At 41.7% G+C, this 25,490-nt stretch overlaps 1 protein-coding gene across 3 annotated transcripts in view; it reads right to left on the bottom strand.

The window, feature by feature from the left end:
- AGK (acylglycerol kinase) overlaps positions 1-25,490 on the bottom strand; it is an 81,288-nt gene that overhangs the window by 9,982 nt on the left and 45,816 nt on the right. For all 3 annotated transcript variants that reach the window (XM_047095068.1, XM_047095067.1, XM_047095066.1), the window contains 5 exons: positions 18,912-18,981; positions 11,700-11,779; positions 5,259-5,316; positions 776-923; positions 239-336 (listed from right to left, as the gene is read on the bottom strand). In XM_047095068.1, coding sequence (XP_046951024.1) covers positions 239-336; positions 776-923; positions 5,259-5,316; positions 11,700-11,779; positions 18,912-18,981 — 454 coding nt within the window. The remainder of the gene's footprint in view (positions 1-238; positions 337-775; positions 924-5,258; positions 5,317-11,699; positions 11,780-18,911; positions 18,982-25,490) is intronic.

Genomic DNA, 25,490 nt, shown 5'->3' with positions numbered 1-25,490 from the left:
TAAAGTTCCACAATTTTCTATTCCCACGACAAAAGGGAACAGGTCAACTTTTCGTGTCTACTAAGCAGTGGCCAGAATCCTTGCTCAGAGCCCGTTAAGCGGGCTGTTCACTTGCTGTTTCTTTTCATTGCTATTATTCCTTAAAAGCACACCACACCCTCTTCTTCCCGATCCTTTCCTCTCTCTCGGTCACTTTTCCCAGATACCAAATGCTCTTCTAATAAAGAGCCACACTCACCGTCAGGTCCAGCTGGCTGTTCCGTGTGGTGATGGACAGTTCAATGGTGGACAGCTGCACTTCTTTCCAGACCTCGGGGCTCAGCTCCTGGGACAGGGCTGCGTGGGTGCATGAGACTCAGGTCAAGTGCTCCCGTTAGCGTTCCACCACTGCCCCACCAAGGGCCAGCTGCCGGCTGCTCCGCTTGGCCTCCTAAGCCTGGGTGCTGACTCTCCCCCCGTTTCCTTCCCCAGCTCTTACACACAGGATAAAGAGCCACGCGCCAGTGGCATCTCTACGCCTGCGACACCCCTACGCAAGCAGCCACAATAACATCAAGCTTGGTGACAGAACGGGGGAGCCGCAGTTGGTCAGCAAAGGCACGGGCTGCTGCCACATCCGGGACGCTGTGCTGACTCGGGTCCTGCTCTGTGGCGCACACACGGCTAATTCAAGGATCCTTGAAAGGCTCCCCCTGCGCGAGAGAAGTCTCTCGCGCTGACCTGGGGCCCACGCCAGGCGGTCCCGAACGGGCCGCGGCACCACCACACGGCTCACCGTCCTGCGGTTGGGCCCAGTAGGACGCGAGCCTTCGCAGGATTCTCCTGTACAAAGAGGGCCGGGGAGGGGTCTCTTCTGCTCCACTGGGAAGTCTCTCTGTGGGTCCCGTGTACGAGATAGAGGCTTGATGAGTCTGAGGCCACTCCTTTTAATGTGAAGAGAGAAGCTTGTCAGGCACACACCGGTCCCAACTCTGGGAGTATCTCTACCTGCACCTGCCTGGACGCTAATTAATAATCTCTCGCTGACTGGAATCATCTCTACTTTGCAGCATGGAGTCCCCAAGCTTTCTTTTCCTACCAAAGGCCTGTCTTCTATCTTGAGAACCATGAACTCCGTGACTGCTGCCTCCACGGCTCTCACAGAGCAGAAGGTCCGCGTGGACTAACCTCCACTGCTTACGCTTCTCCAAAAACAACCATTTGAATGAGCATACAATCATCCCCTAAGAGTTTATCTTCGGTTTACAGAAAATGACACAAAAATGACACGCATGCAGTCCCGCTGCATCGAATACCTTCTTCACTTCTGGAATCGTACTCCACACAGAGGCCAGAGTGGCTTCGGCCAGCCTCGTGATCCAGCCCAAGGCTTCAAAGTCCATCATTCTCACACTCTAGATTTTTTTGTCTTCTACTTCCTGACACCCAAGCCCACCTCATCAGTGACTACAGGAATAATTAAAACAACACCCTAGCCTCTCAGTCCTTGACATTATCTCTAATCCCCGCCCCAAGCCACCCATTTCCATGGCCACATCCTGGTCGTTCCTGTTACCCAGAACTATTCCACCATGGAAGTCTAAAACCTTGATATCCTACTCTCTAACCACACCCCATATTCTTCTTTTGACTGATTCTTTTGTGCTCAATATACCTCTTAGGGTGAACCACTCCTCCCTGTTCTCAGAGTTCCATGCAGTGAATTACAAAGGAGTAACAATTTTGGTTTCTCTCTCTCTCTCTCTCTCTCTGAAAGCGGCCGTCCTGGGGACTCTGCTTCCTACAGCAGTCTGCCCTGAAGGAGACGTTTTAAGGGGATGAATTCAATTTGGAGTACTCGGAAATCTGATTGTGACCGTATTATCTAAGCTGTGTCCTTTACTCCTGCTGACATTTATAAGGCTGGTATTTTGATCTCCCTCTGCCTGGTTCCTGCATTTGCTTTCATAACCTGGTTCAGACTCAGAAGAGGAAGACAGGGGTGTTAGTTTTAGAGCCCTGAAGATCCTAACCACACCACATTTCTAATCACATTGAGAAATCCTGTCCCTGACCCCATTTCCTTCAGTACCTAATTAACAGTTGATTACTTCAAATCGCTCCTTTCCCATCACTGTTGGCTCTCTTATGTCTTTGGTGTTCCATAGTAGGGGCCCTGAAAAGCCCCTATTCTGGATCAGTCTTATCACTAGGTTTCTGTACTTGCACATCATGGCTCAGTGTTATTAGAAGGGCAAACAACACTCCAGCTAAGAACTGATACAGGGAAAGGGGCACATGAGTGTCACAATTCTTGCTCTCAGGTTCTCAATGCCATTTGATAATCCTTCTCGACCTCCCTGTTTTCATCTTTCTTCAAATCTCCCCTCCCACTACCACCCACCTCGTTTTCAACAGATCACTTTGCTCCCTACACTTCAGCGAGACTATCGAGACATCAGTGAGAACTGCCTGAACACTCTGTAAACCTGTTTCCACCTGGACCTCTGCTTTATTTCTCTTCTGTCTCAAGGGAAAGGGCTCCCCTTCCTCTGTTCAAGGCCCGTCCGTGGGCCCCACGCCCTCCTTCCCGCGCGTGCATTTTGCCACCTCAGTCACGCTTTGTGTCTCCCCTCACCTGTCCCTAGTCTCCCTTTCTCTTGTTTCAGGGTATAAAGACACGGCTCTCTCTCCAATCAATAAGAACAACACTCCACTGGCCCCATATTTCTCACTAGTTTTTGCCTTTTCTATCTCCTTCCCGTCAAAGTCAGGCTTCCTGAAGGAGCGGCCCAATCCTGTGTCCACTTCTTCCCCTCCCACTTATTCCCTAACTTGCTTCAATGTGGCTCAGCAGCTCCACTCAGGAGGCGACCAGACCTTCAGAGGCCGCCGAGCTCAGGGGACACTTTCCTGCCCTTATTTAGCCTCTGTGCCGCTGCCTCACGAGGCTCTGGCTCCCACTAGTGTGCGTGTGTCCCCTCCCGGGGACTTCCCTCCCCCCGGGCTCCGGCTCCGGAGGCAGCTTTGAGGCTCTTTAAATGCTTACATTGCTTGGGGCCATCCCTGTATCCCTGACCATCTGTCCTGCACACATCCTCATCCAACCCACAGTCACAATGGCACTCCGACACTTACGATGTCTACGCCGGTCTCTTCAGACCAAAGTCTCAATTATGTCTCCACTGGCCTGTACCCCAGGGAGGTTACACTCCGTATATGCCAAACTAAACATTTCATTTCTCTTTACAAACTTGATCCTACTCTAATATTGGCAATGTTGATGGAAAACTCTAGGTAGCCAACTAGTCCCTGAGACCAGAAATCTGGGGGTCCCATACTCTCCTTCCCACTTGTGAGGGGTCAACCTCAGTATCTCTGTAATCTATCCTCCTTGTCGACACGCACTGTTCCTACCCTATGTGGGCCTCATCCCCTCCCACCTGACTTACTTCCACAATCTTCGATCTGGTGCCCTCGCCTTAACCGCCCATTGCCATCTCTTGTCTACACTGCTGACAGGTAACTTTTCTAAAATGCATACCTGCTCATGTCTCTCCCCTGCTTAAGACTCAGTAACTCCCCAACACTTTAATGGTATAAGTTAGATCCCACATTCAGACCTGCCGTGACCGGCCCTCCCCAACCCCCCAAAACCCCCTTCCTGCCATTCTATTGCACTGGCCACGTGACAGCACAGGGCCATCCCACAGTGGCTCCTCCACTCAGAATTCCCTTGATCTAGTCTTGTACAGATTTCAAACTTTAGTAAAACTGTTCCCTGCTCTGAAAAGACTGCTGTCCCTGAGTCAGATATGAGTGCCCCTCCTCTCCGCTCCCACCTCATCCTTCCATGCTCTCCCAGCACTTGCCAAACCACGGATTTACTTGTCCTTCACATTCTCCTTCTTGGGGGCAGGAAACCGGCCTTATTTGACTTTGTATTCCAAGCATTAGCAGGGCTCGCCACAAAAGATATTAAAAACCGTTCAATGGGCACCTGGGTGGCTCAGTAGGTTAAGCATCTGCCTTTAGCTCAGGTCGTGATCTCGCAGTTCGTGAGTTCAAGCCCCACATCAGGCTCTGTGCTGACAGCTCAGAGCCTGGAGCCTGCTTCGGATTCTGTGTCTCCCTCTCTCTCTGTCCCTTCCCCGCTCTCACTCTCTCTCTCAAAAATAAACTTAAAAAAAAAATAACTGTTCACTAAAGAAATGGTGGAAACAGTTCACATTCTCCCTACTCTACAACTTAAATAGGTACTCTATTCTTCCTAAATGCACCTACTACTCCACCACTGAAATTATTCTCTTAAGCAAGAGTAACAATGCCTTTTGCGTTTTAGTCTGCTTTCGGTGTAGAAACGCATTGCCCTCCAAGTTCATTTTCATGATCATGTAAATTGGTTACCCCTAGTACTTTAGGGATTTCATGTTTTTACATTTCTTTAACATAGTGGGAATTTATTTAGAAGGTAAAGGGAGCTTTGTTTTCCAAATGTTTTGCAATGGACATACATCACTTTTATAGTTAGAAAAACACTTGATACTCTGAATATTAACATTAGAACCAAGGTTTTCACTACAAACTTCATCTGCCAATTTTCAGATTGACCTGCCAAATTTTGTGTTTAGAGCTTTGATTTGCATAAAAGCTGAATACAATAGATCACCCGCAGATAAGGATGACTTTTCTATTAGCATTTCCATTAATACACATTGTTCAGCTTTTCTCTATGCGAACATTTTTCAGTGTATAATCTATAGCAGCAGCACTGCCCGATAGAACATTCTCCAATGTTGGAAATATTCTTTATTTGTACCGTCCAAGACAGTAACTACTACACATATTTCGCTAGCACTGTCTGAAGCAGACTTCATTATACACAAGTCTGTACAATCATACATTCAGATACAAATCTCCAATTCATTTCCAGATACTAATACAGATACCCTTACAAATCACTGATGAGATCTAGGTCATTCTGTTTCAGGTTTGTCTGACAAGAGTGAGTGAATAAATAGGCAAAAAGAAATGGAATATCAACAACAAATTAAGTATGGGTTTGGTAATGGAGGGAATGAGCTGGTAGAGGAGGGGTGACTGCTTAGTTAACAGGAATGCTTTCTGCATTCATACCTATGTAAATATCCCCCATTTTACAGCATTGGAGCATGTCATATGTATCTGTAGCAAGGGATTTTTCAAAATCCAAATACACACATCACAGACTAACAACACAATAACACAGGGCAAATTTCTACGCTTTAAATTGCATTTACCTTAAGAGTACTGAAGAAGTGAGCCGCTTTGGTTTTTAGGGGACCAAGGTACCAGTACCTGAGAAAGATCAAGATAAAAATCTAATTAGAAAATTAAGAGAACTGGGGTACCTGGGTGGCTCAGTTGGTTGAGCATCCAACTTCAGCTCAGGTCATGATTTCACGGTTCGGGCCCCAAGTCGGGCTCTGTGCTGACATCTCAGAGCCTGGAGCCTGCTTCGGATTCTGTGTCTCCCTCTCTCTCTGCTCCTCCCCTACTCACACTCTGTCGCTCACAAATAAAGATTTTTTTAAAATTTTTTAAAGAAAATTAAGGGAACTATCAACATGATAGAGACCATTCATGAAGGACACTACATTCGATTTCTGCCTCTACTGGGAGCACTAGTCATAAGCCCCCTAGTGTGAGCGGTGTACTAAGAATTACACTCTACTCTGAGCTCTGGAGGCTTAGGGATTGTGCTTTAGCAGAAAAAAGTAAGGCAGTTAAGTTTTTAATCTGCATTTCAATGCTGTGTCGAACAGCATGTAATTAGTTATACACTGGATATAGATCCTTGCAATTTGTAAGAAATACATAATCAGCAACTCCCTGACTCTCTCAATTCCCAGGTATCACTGTAATGTACACTTTCAACCAGAGAACGTAGTGGAGTCTACATTCAAAAGTGCAATGAGTGGAGGACAATGAAGCCACAATGAGAGGCAGATGCCAGGTGATCTGGTGTGTGACTCACAAGCTAAGTGACTGTATCCTGTATACCATGTTCTGTCTCTCTCTCTCTCTCTCACTCACTCACACAAACACACTCAATTAAAATCTGTAAATCAGCATAGCTTCACATTACTCGTGTTATACAGCTTTAAAATGGCAAGTGTTAAATCTAGGAATGAAGAGGGTCTTCATGTTGCTAAATACATAAGAGCCTGGCGTAAAGAGAAAGATGACTACTGGAAACTAGAAAAGTGGCATAAAATCGATTCCTCTTCCGCTCCGGCCCCTACCAGCACATCTGAAGTGCTCCCTATTTGATTCTGATCAATATGCATTTATTTAGCACTTACTATGTATATGAAGCAAACAGAAGAAATACAGAGTATAAAATCCCTGCCTTTGAAGGCTTATAATTTGAGAAAACCCAAAAAAGTAGCAGAAAATGATAAATGACCATGTATATATATATATTGGTATAAACCGATCGCCGTTTATTGGTAAGGAGAGTCAAGAAGGGATAAGAAATCACTGAGGGCCGAAAATCGTCAGAGCAGCCACGCCTATATAACGAATGGCTCCGGAGCAAAGTAAAGGTGTGGGATTTAGGAGGATTGTTTGGATTTAGATACATGGAAGAGGGAAAGGAATCATTCTAGGCGAGAAGAGAAGCAAAGGCACAGGAACCACTGAGAATAACACCCACAGCAAAAACTTAAAAGTAAAGATACGTAACTATGGAATTAGAGTTGATGACAGATTAAGTTGGGCCTTGAATGCCAGAATAAGGAGGTTTGATAGGCTCCAATGAGCCATGTGGAGCCATCCTAATTATTATCCAGGTTAATACTGTGATGCTACTAATGAGGGCCTTGATCATCTGATTTAAGCTTACGTAATAATTGACTTCTCTTCCCAGCTAGCCAGAGAGAAAGGCGGTTTATTTCTCACTATCCATAGTTCCACTCATCTCTACCAATAGCAGAACTTGAGATGCACTCGTAGCCTGATGGCCAGCTAGGAAACCATGGTTTGCAAGCCTACTGTTTCTCCCACAGCACACGGAGCAACTCGAGTCCTACTCGAGGTGTTAGAAACCACCACCCAAAATTTTAAAGTCACTGTTCCAAAACCAACCAATGTGTGAGATATCCCTATGACCTATGCTAGTGTTCAGTTGTCAATGAACACATTTCAGGAAGCCATTTGTTCTCATCAGACTCTTTCAGGGAAAACTAAGCAATTCCTCTTGATGGAGTTGCTGGTATTCGAGATCACAGATAAAACCTAGGGTGATTGGTGCAGTCAAGGTAATCATGGCAATCTTGCAAATAAAAACAATGTGAAACGCTAAACAACTGCAGGGCGTAGTGTAATACAACCCATCCCTGACATTCCACTCTCAGGAACTTCATCGGCAGGATACAAAAGTGAGACAAGTACGAGAAATTTCCGTAAAGAAAGTGTGGTGGGAAAGCCTATGAGGAAAGAGTTTTCTTGATGAAAGCTATGTGTCAGATCGATCATAACTCATTTAAACTGCACTAAACCTGTAAGTCCGATGTTAAGGAAAGTTTAAAAAAAAAAAAAAAAAAGGCACCACCCACCAGATATGGACCAAACCTCATGCAGTGTCTCCTTGGTCCCACCTCAGGAAGCCTTTGCCTGCACCACCACCCTCCACTTCTAACAGAACACGGCACACCCTCTCTCCAAGCCAATAGTTTCATTTAGCACAATGAACTTTGCAAAAATAAGTCCATTTCTGTGGAAGCCAGCGACAGCTGCTCATCCCTTACTCCACGGGTCTGTTTCTTCCGGCTCCAAACACCACCAGGCGTCCACCTTTCTTCCCTCTCAGATAGGCAGCCTGCGGTCTCTCAGTCTGCTAGGCTTGAGTTATACAGTGGATAGATTTACAAGAATATACAAGAAATACATAGTCAGCATCCGCCTGACTCTCTCAATTTCCAAGTATCACTTCGTGTAGCTAGGCTTTCAAAAAGAACACATCTCAAGAAGTTGCTCTGGCCGAGGTCAAAGAGGTTTCTGCCTGGGTTCTCTTCTAGGATTTTGATGGTTTCCTGTCTCACATTTAGGTCTTCCATCCATTTTGCATTTATTTTTGTGCATGGTGTTCAGAAAGTGGTCCGGTTTTCCCAACACCATTTGTTGAAGAGACTATTTTCCCTCAGATACTCTTTCTTGCTTTGTCAAAGATTAGTTGGCCATACAGATGTAGGTCCATTTCTGGGTCTTCTATTCTGTTCCACTGATCTATGTACCCATTTTTGTGCCAGTACCATATTGTCTTGATGACTACAGCTTTGTGATATAGCTTCAAATCCAGAATTGCGATGCCTCCAGTTTTGTTTTTTTCAGGATTGCTTTGGCTATCCCTTTTGTGGTTCCTGACAAATCTTACATTTGTTCTGGCTCTACACAAAAATGCTGGTGGTATTTTGACAGGGGCTGCATTACATGTGTAGATTGCTTTGCATAGTATAGATATTTTAACAATGTTTGTTCTTCCAATCCATGAGCACGGAAAGCTTTTCCATTTCTTTGTGTCCTCTTCAATTTCTTTCATCAGTGTTCTATAGTTTTCAGAGTACAGAACTTTTACCTCTTTAGTTAGGTTTATTCCCAGGTATCTTACTGTTTTTGCTGCCATTGCAAATGAGATCAATTCCTTGATTTTTCTCCTGCTTTGTTATTGGTGTACAGAAATGCAACAGATTTCTGCACATCGATTTTGTATCCTGAGACTTTGCTGAACTCATGTATTAGTTCTAGCAATTTTTTGCTAGTCTTTCAGGTTTTCTACATAGACTATCATGTCATCTGCAGATAGTGAAAGTCTGACTTCTTCCTTGCTGATTTGGATGCCTTTCATTTCTTTTTGTTGTCTGATTGCTGAGGCTAAGACTTCCAGTACCATGTTAAATAGTCATGGTGAAAGTGGACATCCTTGTCCTGTTCCTGACTGTAGGGAAAAGGCTCTTAGTTCTTCCCCATTGAGGATGACATTAGCTGTGGGTCTTTCGTATATGGCCTTTATGATGTTGAGGTATGTTACGTCTATCCCTACTTTGTTGAGGCTTTTCATTAGGAATGGATGCTATATTTTCTCAAATGCTTTTTCTGCATCTATCAACAGGATCATATGGTTCTTATCCTTTCTTTTATTAATGTGGTGTATCATGTTGATTGATTTGCCAATATTGAACCAGCCCTGCAGCCCAGGAATAAATTCCACTTGGTCATGGTGGATAATTCTTTTAATGTACTATTGAATTCAATGTGCTAATATATTATTGAGAATATCTGTATCCATGTTAGGGATATTGGCCTACAATTCTCCTTTTTAGGGGTCTTTGTCTGATTTTGGAATCAAGGTAATGCTGGCTTCTGGCTTCATAGAGTGAGTTTGGAAGTGTTCCTTCCATTTCTATTTTTTGGAACAGTTTGAGAGGAATAGGTATTAACTCTTCTTTAAAAGTCTGGTAGAATTTCCCTGGGAAGCCATCTGGCCCAGGACTCTTGTTTGTTGGGAGATTTTTGATTACTGATTCTGGTTATGGGTCTGTTCAAATTGTCTATTTCTTCCTGTTTCCGTTTTGGTAGGTTGTGAGCTTCTAGGAATTTGCCCATTTCTTCCAGATTGCCCAATTTGTTGGCACGTAATGTTTCATCGCATTCTCTTATAATTGTATTTCTGTGGTGTTGGTTGTGATCTCTCCTCTTTCATTTGTGATTTTATCTATTTGAATCCTCTCTCTTCTTTTTGATAAACTAATCAATTTTTTTTACTCTTTCAAAGGACTAACTCTTAGTTTCATTGATCTCTTCTACTGTTTTTTGTTGTTGTTGTTGTTGTTGTTTCTATATTATTTCTGCTCTAATCTTTATAATTTCCCTTTTTCTGTTGGCTTTAGGCTTTATTTGCTGCTCCTTTTCTAGTCCTTTAGGTGTAAGGTTCTTCTTACTAGACACAAGGCTGAAGGCAAGGGAAAGAAAAGCAAACAGGTCTATTGGGACTTCATCAAGATAAAAAACTTCTGCACAGTGAAGGAAAGAATCAAGAAAACTAAAAGGAAACTGATGGAATGGGCTAAGATAATTGCAAATGACATATCAGATAAAGGGTTAGTATCCAAAATCTATACAGAACTTATCAAACTTAACACCAAAAAAACAAATATGGGCAGAAGACATGAATAGACACTTTTCAAAGACGACATCCAGATGGCTAAAAGACACGTGAAAAGATGCTCAACATCACTCATCATCAGGGAAATACAAATCAAAACCACAATGAGATACCACCTCACACCTGTCAGAATGGCTAAAATTAACAACCCAAGAAACAACAGGTGTTGGTGAGGATGTGGAGAAAGGGGATCCCTCTTGCACTGTTGTGGGAATGCAAACTGGTGCAGCCACACTGGAAAACAGTATGGAGGTTCCTCAAGAAACTAAAAATAGAACTATTCCTATGATGCAGCAATTGCACTGTTATTTACCCAAAGGATACAAAAATGCTTATTCAAAGGGGCACAGGCACCCCAATGTTTATAGCGGCATTATCAACAATAGCCAAACTATGTAAAGAGTCCAAATATCCATTGACTGATGAATGGATAAAGAAGATGTGGTATAGGGGAGCCTGGGTGGCTCAGTCAGTTGAGCGTCCGACTTCAGCTCAGGTCATGATCTCACAGTCTGTGAGTTTGGGCCCCACATCGGGCTCTGTGCTGACAGCTCAGAGCCTGGAGCCTGCTTCAGATTCTGTGTCTCCCTCTCTCTCTGCCCCTCCCCTACTGGCATTCTGTCTCTCTCTGCCTTCAAAAAATAAAGTAATAAAAAAAAAAAAAAGATGTGATATATATATACAATTGAATGTTACTTGGCAATCAAAAAGAATGAAATCTTGCCATTTGCAATGACATGGGTGGAGCTAGAGTGTATTAAGCTAAGCAAAATAAGTCAATCTGAGAAAGACACATACCCTATGATTTCACTCATATATGGAATTTAAGAAACAAAACAGATGAACATATGGGAAGGGGGTGCCGAAAGAGAATAGAGGAAGGCAAACCTTAAGAGACTCTTAAATACAGAGAACGGAGGGTTGATGGAGGGAGGTGGGTGGGGGATGGGCTAGATGGGTGATGGATACTAAGGAGGGCACCTGTTGGGATGAGCACTGGGTGTTGCATGTAAGTGATGAATCACTGAATTCTATTGCTGAAACCAATACTGCACTGCATTTTAACTAACAACAATTAAAGTTTTTTTTAAAAGGGGGAAAAAAACCCCAAAACCCCTCTCAGGCAGTCTTGAGACCAGGGCGGTAAAAGCTCCATAAGGCTGGGGCTCCAGCACTGTCTTTCACTTGGTGCCCAGCTGGGCAGGCTGCAGGATGATAGGCAACTTCTGTGTAGCATGAGCCTAACCTGCCCTCAAATATGACCTCCAGGGACAGAGATGCATCTCCTCCACTCCAATACCAAGCTGGGGGGTGGGGGGGGGGGGACGGGGAACTGAACCTTCCCTAACTGCTCTGTGTGGAAGATACAAACCTCTACCTGTATTAGTCACACATAATTCAACCGGCAGGCCCACCGGATTTCTTCCTAGAAGATCACTGTAGATCAAAATGTCAAGGACAGGAGCAAAACAAGATTTTTAAAAAATCATCCCACAGCAGTATAGTAATCCTTTACTTGCTAACTTTGACGCCAGCGTCTCTGAAGGATCCCCATCGAAGGCCGGTCACTGCAAACACGGGCTTTTCCTTTTCACCCTGGAAGTTAAATACATTCATTTTAAATTAATGATTACAGTTAACTTGGAACTCTCTATAGTTAAGTACCCAGCAAATGCTCACAGCCTAGTTTTCCTCAAACCAAATTCTAAAACGGGTGTTCAAGGGGTGCCTGGGTGGCTCAGTCGGTTAAGCGTCCGACTTCGGCTCAGGTCACAATCTCGCTGTCCGTGAGTTCGAGCCCCGCGTCGGGCTCTGTGCTGACTGCTCAGAGCCTGGAGCCTGTTTCAGATTCTGGTCTCCCTCTCTCTCTGACCCTCCCCCGTTCATGCTCTGTCTCTCTCTGTCTCAAAAATAAATAAACGTTAAAAATAAATAAATAAATAAAAATAAAAAGGGTGTTCAAAATCTCAGAAATTAACTGAGTACTCAGTAAAAGGACCTGAATAAACCATCCTGTAAAATGAAATTAATTTTTATATATTAGGCCTCATGAATCTGCTGGCAAGGGAACATATTATCATACTTCAGACTGTAAAAGAAGTACCTAACTATGCTGGCTTTTTGACCAATCAGAAGTCGGGTCAGCCAGAAGTACTTCTCTCTCAGACTTGCCCAAGGCAAAGATCATTTCAGCCTGCATTCTCTTTAGAGGTCCAAGTGTTCTCAAGTAAGATCAGAATCCTGGTACTCTAGAAAGTTTCACCTGAGCATCTAACAATACAGCCAGATATCTGTCACAACAAGTCAGAATAAAAAGTGATTCGGATTGGGGCACCTGGGTGGCTCAGTCGGTTAAGTGTCCCACCTTCAGCTCAGGTCATGATCTCACAGTTCGCGTGGGTTCGAGCCCCACGTTGGGCTCTGTGCGGACAGCTCAGAGCCTGGAGCCTGCTTTGGATTCTGTGTCTCCCCCTGTCTCTGTCCCTCCCCCACTCATGCTCTGTCTCCGTCTCTGTCTCTCAAAAACAAATTAAGAAAAAAGAAAGTGATTCAGATTTAGCCCAATGCTTTATGGCAAAATACTGCAATTACCATCAGTGAGTTACTAATTAATCTGCCAGTTAAGCATTATATAGAAAACACACACAATAGAGTCACTGTCTTTAAGAGTTTATACTTTATAATGGACCTTCCTTAGAATATAAAAATATATAAATATATAGATATAGATAGATCAGGATCTATCTATATCTATCTATGTAATATACACAAGATCCAGATCCTAAAAGGGACTTTTCCCACAGCTCAGAATTAGAGCTAAAGCCCAAGAGTATGCCCACATTCTAAACAGAGCAGCCACACGCTAGACATAACTCCATAGAACTTGCTAAATGGGGGCAGAGCCAGCTCGATTTCCACCAGGCCATCAGTACAAGCAAAGATTAGGAGCTGGAGGAGAATCCTGGACACCATAAATTGCTGGTCTAGCTCAAGTATATCAAGTGTTCTCCTCGGGGAGGGCGTGCTTCCCCCTCAATCCCACGATACCGAAACCCAGTGAGGGATTTCCAGGAAAATCACACACTCACAGGGGCAGCTTGGAAATAAAGATACTGGCCTCCCATTCCTTGCTTGTGTGTCTGTTCCAGCAGATTTGCTTTTCCGCCCTCTGCACCAGTTAAGCAAGGAAAAGGGAACTAGACAGAGATGGCGGAGCACAGAGGTCATGGTGAAGCACCTTGGCCCCTGGCACAGGAGGGGTATGTTAGTCCCCTAGGTGCCAAGTGGGTATTGTGGAAAACAGCAGGACTTTGAGCCATCCTGATGATGGAAAGCTCATCTTTTTTTTTTCCGCATGGAATTATCATTGACAATATGATACATTAGGGAGTAGTAATAAAAATACCTGCTCTCCATTGAGGAGGGCACTTGCTGGGATGAGCACTAGGTGTTGACTGTAAGCAATGAATCATGGGAACATAACCCAAAACCAAGAGCGCACTGTATACACTGTATGTTAGCCAACTTGACAATAAATTATATTAAAAAAAAACAAAAACCTGCCCTCAAAGAGCTCAAGGTACAATGAGGGTAGACAGACACAGACAACAACAATCCAATGCGGGAGGTTCCCACCACCAAGAAATGCATCGAGTGCTATGAAAGCACAGCAGGTGCGACTGGACATGGTGTGTGAGGGGATCAAAGGACACACATGGTCAGGGAAACACAACATAAATTTTAAAACAAAACAAATCTTAAAGAATAAGGTGTCTAGATTGAGGGAGGTTAGAGAGAAGCACGGAGAGAAAGAAAAGGGAGAAGAAAGGTCTAACCTGAGGAAGAGAAGCAACACTGTGAGTCTGCAGTGGACTATTTCCCTCAACTGTTCCATAAGGGGTTTGGAAGTGTCACAACTAATAATAATGATAACTGTAGAAGATTCCATGATGAAAGGAGTTGAGAAATACCAAAATTCGTTGGTTTGAAACAAGTTATGTTCACTACAATTCTTCTTGGGGTCTTTAATATGTTAATCTATATTATAAACTTCCAGGAGGAGAAATACGAATAGTTTTCCTGAATTGTTAACTGTGCAACCCTTCCCTGGGAGGCACTTTGTGTAACTAATACTCCTGGGGAAAGGCTGATCAAAAGCACATAGTCTAACACGATGTCCTGGTTTTAGTATTGAAGACTTCCCAACTGGTGCTCTAAAAATGTTTTCTCTGTCTTCATTGAGGAAGATTTTAGGAATATTCTGGGAAGATTAACTAAAAAGCCTTGTAACTTCAAGGTGCTACTGATTTGGGGTGCTATGTCCTAGCAAGGGGTAGGGATGACTCTGGACACTAGGAAATGAGTGTGGAAAGATCTAGAGAAGCCCAGCTAACAGCCAGATGGTCATAGGGCCCTCAGGATTCAGGAGAGGACAGAGGGTCGGTAATGAAGGGACTAGTCCTTGTTGGGGTACACAAGAAAAATAAGGGTAGGTGGACAGAGGAGAAGCCAACAGACAAACTACCACTGGAATGTTAACCCGATGAAGGTCTGGGTAATTGAGGATCAGATGGAAGGGTCAGTAAACAAAAACAGATAAAAGCAGGCACACAACCAGGTCTTAACAGCAAAGGACATATGCTGTCCCAAGTCACAGACCCTCTGCAAAGGGAAAAGGGCCTACTGGTTTGCTAAAGAAAAATAACTCAGAAACCTGGCTGGAATAAAAGCTTAAGGAACAGTGAAAAGAAAACAATTCTGGTCAACTAGATAGGTACCTAATCTAGGAATTTTAGGAACTCTAGATGAAGAGGAAGAAAATAGGAATTCTGAAGTTCTGCAGCCCTAAGCGTCATCTTGAGAGAATGATCAGACAGGGTTAAAAAAAAAAAAAAAAAAAAAAAAAGGAAACCAGGAATGACAGGGGAAAGGGGCAGATTCTAACTTCGACCAGCAACCCTATCCTCCTCTTTGGGTTCTGGGTTGGCAGATTCTATGAGCCAACTGAAGTAGCAAAAAGAAAGAACTAGAAAGACTTCTGTAGGTCTTTAAAGCCTTTGAAGTTAAGTACCAGGCTTTGTAGATGTCTATATGGGAAAATGCCATTTGGAAATCACAGGATCGTGCCAAGAGTGATACCACCTAGACAAAGCAGTCAAGTTGAAAAGCAATGGACTATAAAACAGAAAATCTAGACTCTACTTCTGTCTTCAGCGTGACTAGTCAGATGACCAGCTGACTTTTTGTTTTCACTGTATCAAACGAAGATAATAATACACATCTTGTCTTCTTAAGCTGGAGGTCCAAATGAGATGTGAGCATTCAGTAGACACTGTAAAAAGCTAAATATAAAGCATTATTATAGCTTCCAAGGACTATTTTTGGGGACTCTTCAGTTATACAGGTTTAATTGGGTTTGGGTTTGGTTTTTTTTAGAGAAGAGGAATCCAGTATCAGGCTTTACCTATCATGCTGCCCCCATATTCTGAAAGCAATTTCTAGGAATAAGGAAGAAAGAGAAGACAAATTCAGCTCTAGCTGAGTGCCTCAGAAGCCACAGAGGAGGCTGCTGTACTATGTTTTCTAGGAATTAATTTTCAAAGTTTTCTGCTTCCTGGGCTGTGTCATCAATACACGGAGCCTGTGGCAAATTTGATGCTGGTTTCATCAATTCACAAAATCAGTACATTTGGGAGAAAAGAAAAAAATCAGAGAGAAGACTTTTAAATACAAGCACAGTCAACAATTTCCAATTAAATCCTGATTACTCCGGAATGTATTACTCCTCACACATTTATAAGCAGCAGTTAATTACCTAGTTATTATAAGATACAGCCTGACTCATCTCCTTCGGTAATAACAACATTTTAAGATAATATCTTCATAGATGCCAATCTGTGGTGCGTTCCTAGGCTAGACTTTCACCCAGCTCTTGCATTTTGTTGAGAATGACTTAGATTTATTATCGCTAAAGAATAAAATACAACTTAAGTCACTTTTATCACGATCAATGGCATCATGTTGGGGAGTCCAGACATCAGTGCAGAAGAACAAAGGAAAAGGAAAGGAAAACAGGCTGCAAGTACATGGGTTCACCAGTCATAAATATGCATATGGCCAATGCTATATAATTAACACCAATATTTTAGGACTCAAGTTTGGAATTGTGACATAGTGTGGAACATTCTTTCAGCGATATCAGGAAACTTGAATGAATATAAAATGTTCAGAGCCTCTGAAGGACAACCGGAATGTAGCCAGTGCATTTTAAGACCAAATCTCAGTAAAGGACACAGGGCTCACTGTTCATACAATTGTTCGGCTTTATGGCTTAGCCTTCTTGGGAATCTGTCCTTTTGTTGTGGGGAAAGAGGGGAGAAGATCTGATGAAGAAGGAATGGTTACTTAACTACTGCCCAGTGAGAATATCCTTCGTTCCAGGAATTAAATTCTTTTCTTTTTAAATGTTTATTTTTCAGACAGTGCAAGTGTTGGAGAGGGGCAGAGAGAGAGAGAGGGCGACAGAAGATCTGAACTGGGCTCTGCATGGACAGCACAGAGCCCAACGTGGGGCTCGAACCCACTAATTGTGAGATCATGACCTGAGCCTAAGTCAGATGCTTAGCCGACCGAACCACCCAGGTGCCTGGGAATTAAATTCTTCTTAAAGAGAGGATTCCAAACAGGAATCGGGAACGGCTACTGGGTCTTCTTCCCTCCAAAATTTTTCTTTCGGGAAAATGTCAAACCAAGAAATCCTTTAATGTACAATGAACACCATTTACGTCTTTCACCTACATTCACCAGGCAAAACATTGTCCCCTATTAGCTTTATCTGTCTACGTGTTTTGTAGTTTTGTTAAATCATTTTCAAATACGCTGAAGTCTTCATGACCCTCACCCCTCAAATTTCAGCACGTCTCCTAAGAACAAGGACAGACATAAACATAATGCTGTCACCCTCAAGAAATCTAAATTGACATAGAATATCTGATATACAGTCCCTATTAAATAGCTCTGATCGTTCCAATAGTATCTTTTATGGTCTTGTTTTTCATTCTTCTAATCCAGGATTTTGTGCCAGATTTAATTCTATTACTTTAGCTTCTGTAATCCTGAATAGACCATCTTCTTTTGGGTTTCATGACACTGAAATTTTTGAAGAGGCCAGACCAACTGTTGTTTTTAGAAGGTCCCACAATTTGACGGACTTTTTTCTCATTATTATTTTCAGTTAGATTCAGATAATTTAACATTTTGAGCAAGAAACTATATACATGATGATTTATCCTTCTTGATAGATCACATCAGAAGGCAGATAATGCCCATCTGTCCCATAACTGATGATGCTAAGTTTGATCACTAGGTGGTATATGCTAGATCTCTCTACTGTAAAGGTACACTTTTCCCTCTGTAATCATTAAGTAGCCTGTGATGCTTTAAGACTGTGTTGATGTATGTTCCCCAACAACCCTTTTATCCAGCGGTTTGAGCATCCACTAATGATCTCTACTTGAATCAATTATTTCATTAGTAATTGCAAAATAATAACTATCATGTCTTCTACGTTTACGAGCTGGAAATTCTCTAATATTAAACTGTAGGCTTATAGATTCTTCATTTTTACTTATTGCATTATAATCCATCAGCGTTATTATTCTTTTTGATGTTCAAACTATCCCAAAACTGGCCAGGAGGATACCATCAGACTAGCCTCCTATGTCTTTTCCTGTTGTCTCCATCAGTGTCTGAGTAACTCTTTGCTTTGTTCTTGCCTTGCCTCTGGAAGCCATCTTTTCACAGAGCCCTGGTCATGTTTATTATGGAATACTATCTAGAGACCAAAATCTGAAGGCCAGGTACATTCTTTGTTGTTTAGTGTCACTGCTTCTAAGCCCTTTGAGTGTGCAAATCCAGCAGAAGTTTCTTTTTTTTTTTAAACAATTCACAAGTTCATCTACAAATCGATAAAATGTTAGACAACCCAACAGAAAAATGGGAAGTCCTGCTCCCACTGAACATTAGGGTGGAACATTGTTTCCACCCTAAAAAAAAAAAAGCCAGATAATTTACAAACTATCATTTTTCTTGAGCTCATCAGAGAGAGAGAGAGAGCAGAGGCTGCAAGACATCGAAGTAACCTGAATTCCAAAGGACGGATGTGACATGAGAAAGGTTTCACCTTTAGCAAAGCCTGAGGGATGGCCACCATGCAAACAGGTTCAGATGAAACCAGTCACTGTCCTCAATGCTTTGTATAATTAGCTCTTCTAATATTCCAAACAACCACATGAGATAGAGAAATTATATGGTCCAAAGGTAATCAGTGGAGGAAGTACAAATAGTAACAACTATATTGAGAGGAGATATAGAGGAATTCTTACAGGGTACGGAGAGGTCAAGAGAGAAAGTCTGACACCGGTAAGTCAAAGGCAATGTTATATACTGAACACTAATGATCAAGTGTACACGTAAAAAAGGTTATGATGGTAACTTTTCTTTTGTGGGTTTTTTACCACAATTTTAAAAAGGAGTATCATGAGCATGTTAACTAGTGATAACAACTAGAATAAACAGGTAAAGTTATTTTTCTCTGGGAGTTATGCCTGGGACGGAAACAATATTGTTTTCATTGTAACCTCATTTGAACTGCTACAGCTCATTTCTATAAAATGTATGTGTGTACTATTTTGTTAATTTTTCAAACTCTGGGAAAAACAGACTTTACCTTGATCTGCAAGACATCGAGTGGAATGGTCTCTCCTTTCACAATGGCAAGTGTAGCATCTGTAATATGTCTAAAAGACAAAGGGAGGAAACGATCACGTGCGGAAAACAAGCAGCACTTCCCCCATCACTCACACACACACACACACACACACACACACACTCACTCACTCTCTCCTGTCCAGAGTACTAACAGGTTTGGGGAAAAGACAAATTCCTTCAAAATACTCCAAGATAGCAGAACAAGTGAATATAAAAGAATTACTGATACAAACATAGTGAAAGGCTCTGATACAGACTCAAAAGAGAAGGCTTTGGCCAAGAGAAGTTTATACAAAGTGCCAGTCATTTGTTTATTTCACGTTTGACTCTCTACTATGTGTCTGACTCCTATCACTGGAAAATAGGATAGTTAATATTAACTGCATCTTTCACTCATTCTAAGAAACTCAAGCACTTGAAAAAACATTATTTCTTTTTACTCTATTAACCCAAAGGGTAACTAAAGGACAGGTTTGAGTTATCTAAGCAAAATATAATCCAGAACCCAAGACCTATTCCTCTGACTTTCCAGGATTACAAGGATGCAATTTTAATTGCTGATTCTTTTGTTCAAGGACACGAGACTGTCCCTATCTACATTCTGATTGTCAGTTGAAAAGTCTATAGGTAAAAAAAAGCTTGTACTATCAGCAACCGTTCAGGGCATGTGAAACTATGCCAGGCTTGAAAGTAGTTCTAGGTTCATACTCTAATTAGATCCCAGGTCAGACACACATCAGGATACAAAAGACAGTCAGCAAAAGAAATATTAAATCAACAAGTGGCCAGACAATAAGATATTTTCTCTTGCAGCAGAAAGAACAAGCAAACCCACACTGAATACTTTCCCAGCCCGGCCTGTCCACCCCTCCTGTCACTTACCCGCTATCCCTTTGCATGGCTCACTAGTCTCACCCTTCAGATCTTGGCTGAGGTGTCACCACTTCCCCTAAGCAGCCTCTAGGCCCTTCCCTATAATTCTCTATCACTGAACTGTGTTCATTTTCCTTCACAGCAGATCACAATTTATAATACATATTTTTTATTTACATCTTTATCATCTGCCTCCACCTGGAGACTAAAAGTTCCACAAGGTTGGCGATAATTTACATCCCTTATTGACCAATATAAAACCTAACACCTAGCCTAGTGCATGGTGCATACTAGGCAATCAATATTAGATGGATGATTTTATTCTATAAAATTCCAAGCATATAAAAAAAGTACAGAGAATAGTATCATGATTCCTGTGTATTCCTCATCCAGCCTCAACAATTATCAATGCACAGCCAATCTTATTTCCTTATACACCTCCCACCCACTTCTCCCCATCTGTATCAGAGCAAATCCCAGATATCTTAACACTTTATCCACAGATATTTCTTTATGTATCTCTAAAAGATAAAAAGGTTCTTTAAAAAAAACATAAATTGGGGCGCCTGGGTGGCGCAGTCGGTTAAGCGTCCGACTTCAGCCAGGTCACGATCTTGCGGTCCGTGAGTTCGAGCCCCGCGTCAGGCTCTGGGCTGATGGCTCAGAGCCTGGAGCCTGTTTCCGATTCTGTGTCTCCCTCTCTCTCTGCCCCTCCCCCGTTCATGCTCTGTCTCTCTCTGTCCCAAAAATAAATAAACGTTGAAAAAAAAAAAACTTTAAAAAAAAAAACAACATAAATTGCTATTATATCTAAAACACTTAAATAATTCCTTTATATCAACATACATTTAGTCAACGTCAAAATTTCCCCAATTAACTCATATTCTTTTCAGCTTCTTTGTTCAAATCTGGGCCTAATAGATAAGATCTATACATTGCAATTGGCTTATATGTCAAGTCTTTTCAAATCTACGGAGTCTCTCTCCTTTTCCCTACTCATTAAAGAAATGGGTTGTCTTACTGTGTTGCTGAGGATCTGGATTTTACTGATTGCATTCCCATGATATTAACACATGTCCCAATTCCCTGTATTTCCTAAAACTCTGAGCATGGAGTTTTTGGCAAAAATACTCCAGAGGTAGTGGTGTGTACTTCTATCAGTAAGTACATGAAATCTGTTTGCCTCTTTTTTGTGTGATAGTAGCAACGATTGACAATCAATGGCTAAATTTGCTAGTTAACAGAGAGTTGCAAAATGGTGACCTTTTAATTCTATTATTCCTTCTTATTTATTATCTGGTCCACAAAGAGAAACTTTCCCTCATCCAAAATTTGGTACCATAAAATTGAGGTCATATGAGAAAAATCGATAAATGCTTTTTTTTTTTTGTTAACTTCACCAATTTTCAAAATAAGTTGATATCCTTAGTATCCTCTAAAAAGGACCAGTAACTTTTTCATTTTTATTTCCTAGTATCATTATGAATGCATAGCTGTAAATATATTTGATATGTTTCAATACATTACAGTTATTAGCCTGATACTCAGATTGTCCCAAATGAATGACCTGCAAGGGTGGGGTACAAGGGTCAATAGATAATCACAAAGAACAATGAGAAACAGGAGCCAAGGAAGGTCCAGGTCAATGTCAACCAAACTGAGAAGCGACTAACACTTCCACCCAAGCACTTACTCACACAAGTAGAATTATCTAAGTTTAAAAGAATTAGTTTAATATTTTAACTTCTTTTTTGAAGTTAGATTTATTGAGACATAATTTATACACAGCAAATTTCATGCTTTTAGTTATACGGTTCTACAAATTTTGACAAATGCCTTCAGTCATGTATTCATCACCATGACCAAGATACAGAACATTTACAGCATCTCAGAAAGTTCCTTCATGGCCCTTTGTGGCCAACCCACTCACCCCACCATCTGCTTCTGGCAACTACTGGCTGCTTTCTGTTTTCCAGAATGTCCTACAAATTGAAATAAGAAGTGTGAAGCCTTTTCACTAGCTTTTTAAAACTCCTAGCACGAGTATGAGGCTCATGCTGTTGGATGAATTTAAAGACTATTTCCTTTTATTGCAGAGTTGCATTCCGTTGTATGGAAGTACACAGTTTACCCATTCACCAATTGACGGATGCTGGGACTGTTCCCAGTTTTTGGCAGTTACCAATGAAGCTACCATAAACATTCCTCTATAGGTTTTTGTATTGACAGATGTCTTCATTTCTTTTGGGTAAGCACCTATAATTATGGCTCACAGGTTTAATTTTATAAGCAACTGCCAGACTGTTTTCCATAGTAGCTATACCACTTGGCATTTCCATCAGAAATATGAGCGTTTCAGTTGCCTCATGTATATGTCAGCACTTGATGACAGGTTTCTGTTTGGCTTGTTTAAGCCATTCTAATAGATGCGTCTCAAAGTGGATTTAACTTGCACTTCTCTAATGACAAATGCCATCTATGTCTTTGGTGAAGTGTCTGTTCAAATGGTTTGCCCTTCTTTCTTTTTTTTTTAAATTTTTTTTTTCAACGTTTATTTATTTTTGGGACAGAGAGAGACAGAGCATGAACGGGGGAGGGGCAGAGAGAGAGGGAGACACAGAATCGGAAACAGGTTCCAGGCTCTGAGCCATCAGCCCAGAGCCCGACGCGGGGCTCGAACTCACGGACCGCGAGATCGTGACCTGGCTGAAGTCGGACGCTTAACCGACTGCGCCACCCAGGCGCCCCTGCCCTTCTTTCTATAAGGGAGTTTGTTTTCTTATTAGTGAATTGTGAGAGTTATTTGTATACTCTGGATACTGGTCCTTTACCAGATATGTATCTTGCAAAATTTTTTTCCCAATCTGTGGCTTGATTTTTCATTTTCTTAACAATTATTTTCAAGGGACAGATGTTTTAAATTTTACTGAAGCCCAATTTATCTTTTTTTAAAGGTTTCTGCTTTTTGTGTCCTAAGAAATCATTGCCTAACCAAGATCACAAAGATTTTCCTCTAGAAATGTTACAGTTTTAGGCTTTACATATAAGCCTATGATCGATTTCATGTTAATTTTTATATGTACTATGAAGTACGTGTTATGGTTCATTTTCTTGCATGTGGTTAGCTCACTGTTTCAGCACCAACTGTTGAAAGAGTCTTGGACTGTCTGTTACAGAGTTAGTCTTAGAATCAGATAGGGTAAGTCCTCAAACTTAGTTATTCTTTTTCAAAGTTATTCTGGGTATTCTAGTTCCTTTATTTTTCCATATAAATTTTAGGATCTACAAGTCCATTTCTATAAAAAATCTTGAAAAAGAGATCAATTTGGAAAACAAACATCAAAATATTAGTCTTGAAGTCCATGAACACAGGTCTCTCCATTTATTTATGTTTTCTTGATTTCTCTCTTCAAGGTTTTGTAGTTTTTAGCATATACATCTTACACATATTTTGTTGGATTTATCCCTAAGTGTTTCATGTTTTTTTGTAAAGGCTCAGCAATGTTAGTATTCTATTACCTTTATTGTTATATTTTAGAAAAACACAGTAATTACTAATAAAGTAAAAGATTTAGTGTGTCTAGCCTTTAAGTACAACTATAAAAAAGGAGACATTTAGAAATTACTATAATCTCTGTTCAAAAAAGTGTCGTTTCTCTCCTAATATGGCTCCTCCTAATCCGTTCTGCTCTGTACCCCACTGGTAGGAAAAAAAAACCTTTCCATAGTAAAATGTTCTTTCCTTTAAAAATAAATGCTTTTCCTGGGGCGCCTGGCTCAGTCAGTTAAGTGGCCTACTTCGGCTCAGGTCATGATTTCGCAGTTTGAGAGTTCAGGCCCCATGTCGGGCTCTGTGATGACAGCTCAGAGCCTGGAGCCTGCTTCAGATTCTGTGTCTCCCTCTTTCCCTGCCTCTCCCCAGCTTTCACTCTGTTTCTCTCTCTCAAAAATATATAAACATTAAAAATTTTTTTCTAATAACAATAAATGTTTTTCCTTAGGTGAAACAGCGAGAGAATAGAGGGTTGTCTTTTTTGATTTATGTTGTTTTAATTACAGAATCTAAACTCATTAATTGTACAGTCATCCTATTTCTTATTTACTATTTTCCATCCTAAATCACCAATAAATATGCATAAAGTCTTATCGCATGGTTTACCAAGCATAATTGCTTGTCTACCTAACTAGTCCTTATTTTAACTTGTTAATCTTCTGAGGTACTATTGTTGGGCATCTGATAAATGCAGGTAAAGAAACTGACTCAAGAGGGAGATTTAATCATATTCTCAAGATGACAGGGCAAGCTGGTGGCAAAACAAGGTTCAACTAGGTCTAACTCCAAGGGTGCACTCTCTGACCTTCTGAGATTACTGTGGACGTACCAAAGGAGTACCTATGGTTCCCAAAGGGCAAGCCCATGACTTATAGGCCTCCTCATCAGTGTGATCAGACTTAAAATGTAAACAGCTAAGTCAGGAATCACATCCACTTGAATCGGCACTTCTAGCAAAGTTACATACAGTTTAAGACACTTTCCCCAAAATATACACATGAACTCACTCAGAGTACATTCTGGGTTCCCCAGTAAGCAAAATCAAAGTGAAAAGATGGCCTACTTTACTTTTCCGTATTTCTCTATCGACGCGTCTTTACCCCATTTTTCCCCCTCCAGTACAGATGCTATCCAGGAAGGAGGCAGCAGTTTAGAAAATGAGGTTCAATTTAGGAGAAAGCAAGCAGCATGATCACAGGTTTAGATCCTATAAATATATTAATTCTGAAGGAAGCTCTTAGAAAAGATCCAGAAGCTCTGGACTTGCTCTGAGTAACACCTAGCACACTGAGGGGTTTAGGAAGAGCTTTTGAGAGACTGACCTTAAAATACAATGTTGTGGCTGAAAAAATCTTTTTTTTTTTTTTTTTTTCAACGTTTATTTATTTTTTTTTGGGACAGAGAGAGACAGAGCATGAACGGGCGAGGGGCAGAGAGAGAGGGAGACACAGAATCGGAAACAGGCTCCAGGCTCTGAGCCATCAGCCCAGAGCCCGACGCGGGGCTCGAACTCACGGACCGCAAGATCGTGACCTGGCTGAAGTCGGACGCTTAACCGACTGCGCCACCCAGGCGCCCCTTTTTTTTTTTTTTTTTAAAGTAGGCTCCACACCCAGCAGAGCCCAGTGCAGGGCTTGAGCACATGACCATGAGATCAAGACTTGAGCTGAGATCAAAAGTCAGATATTTGGGGCGCCTGGGTGGCTCGGTCGGTTAAGTGTCCGACTTCGGCTCAGGTCATGATCTCACGGTCCGTGAGTTCGAGCCCCGCGTCGGGCTCTGTGCTGACAGCTCAGAGCCTGGAGCCTGTTTCAGATTCTGTGTCTCCCTCTCTCTCTGCCCCTCCCCTGTTCATGCTCTGTCTCTCTCTCTGTCTCAAAAATAAATAAATGTTAAAAAAAAATTTTTTTTAAGTCAGATATTTAACCAACTGACCATCTAGGTGCCCCATGAAAAAGCCTTTTAATATTATTTTTTCCCCAAAAATTATGTGGCAGAGAACAGCTAAGACACAACTCCAAATTTATCATTCTCTGGCAGTAATGGAAAGTTCTAAATAAAGCAGCACTGTAGCATGGAACAGCTATTTTTTAGGATTATTTACCTGCAACA

Source organism: Lynx rufus, unplaced genomic scaffold (assembly GCF_022079265.1).
Source record: "Lynx rufus isolate CCGP_SWC_20201006 ecotype Redwood Valley unplaced genomic scaffold, mLynRuf1.p SCAF_4, whole genome shotgun sequence".
NCBI lineage: Eukaryota > Metazoa > Chordata > Mammalia > Carnivora > Felidae > Lynx > Lynx rufus.
This window is presented reverse-complemented; position numbering and strand designations above follow the sequence as displayed.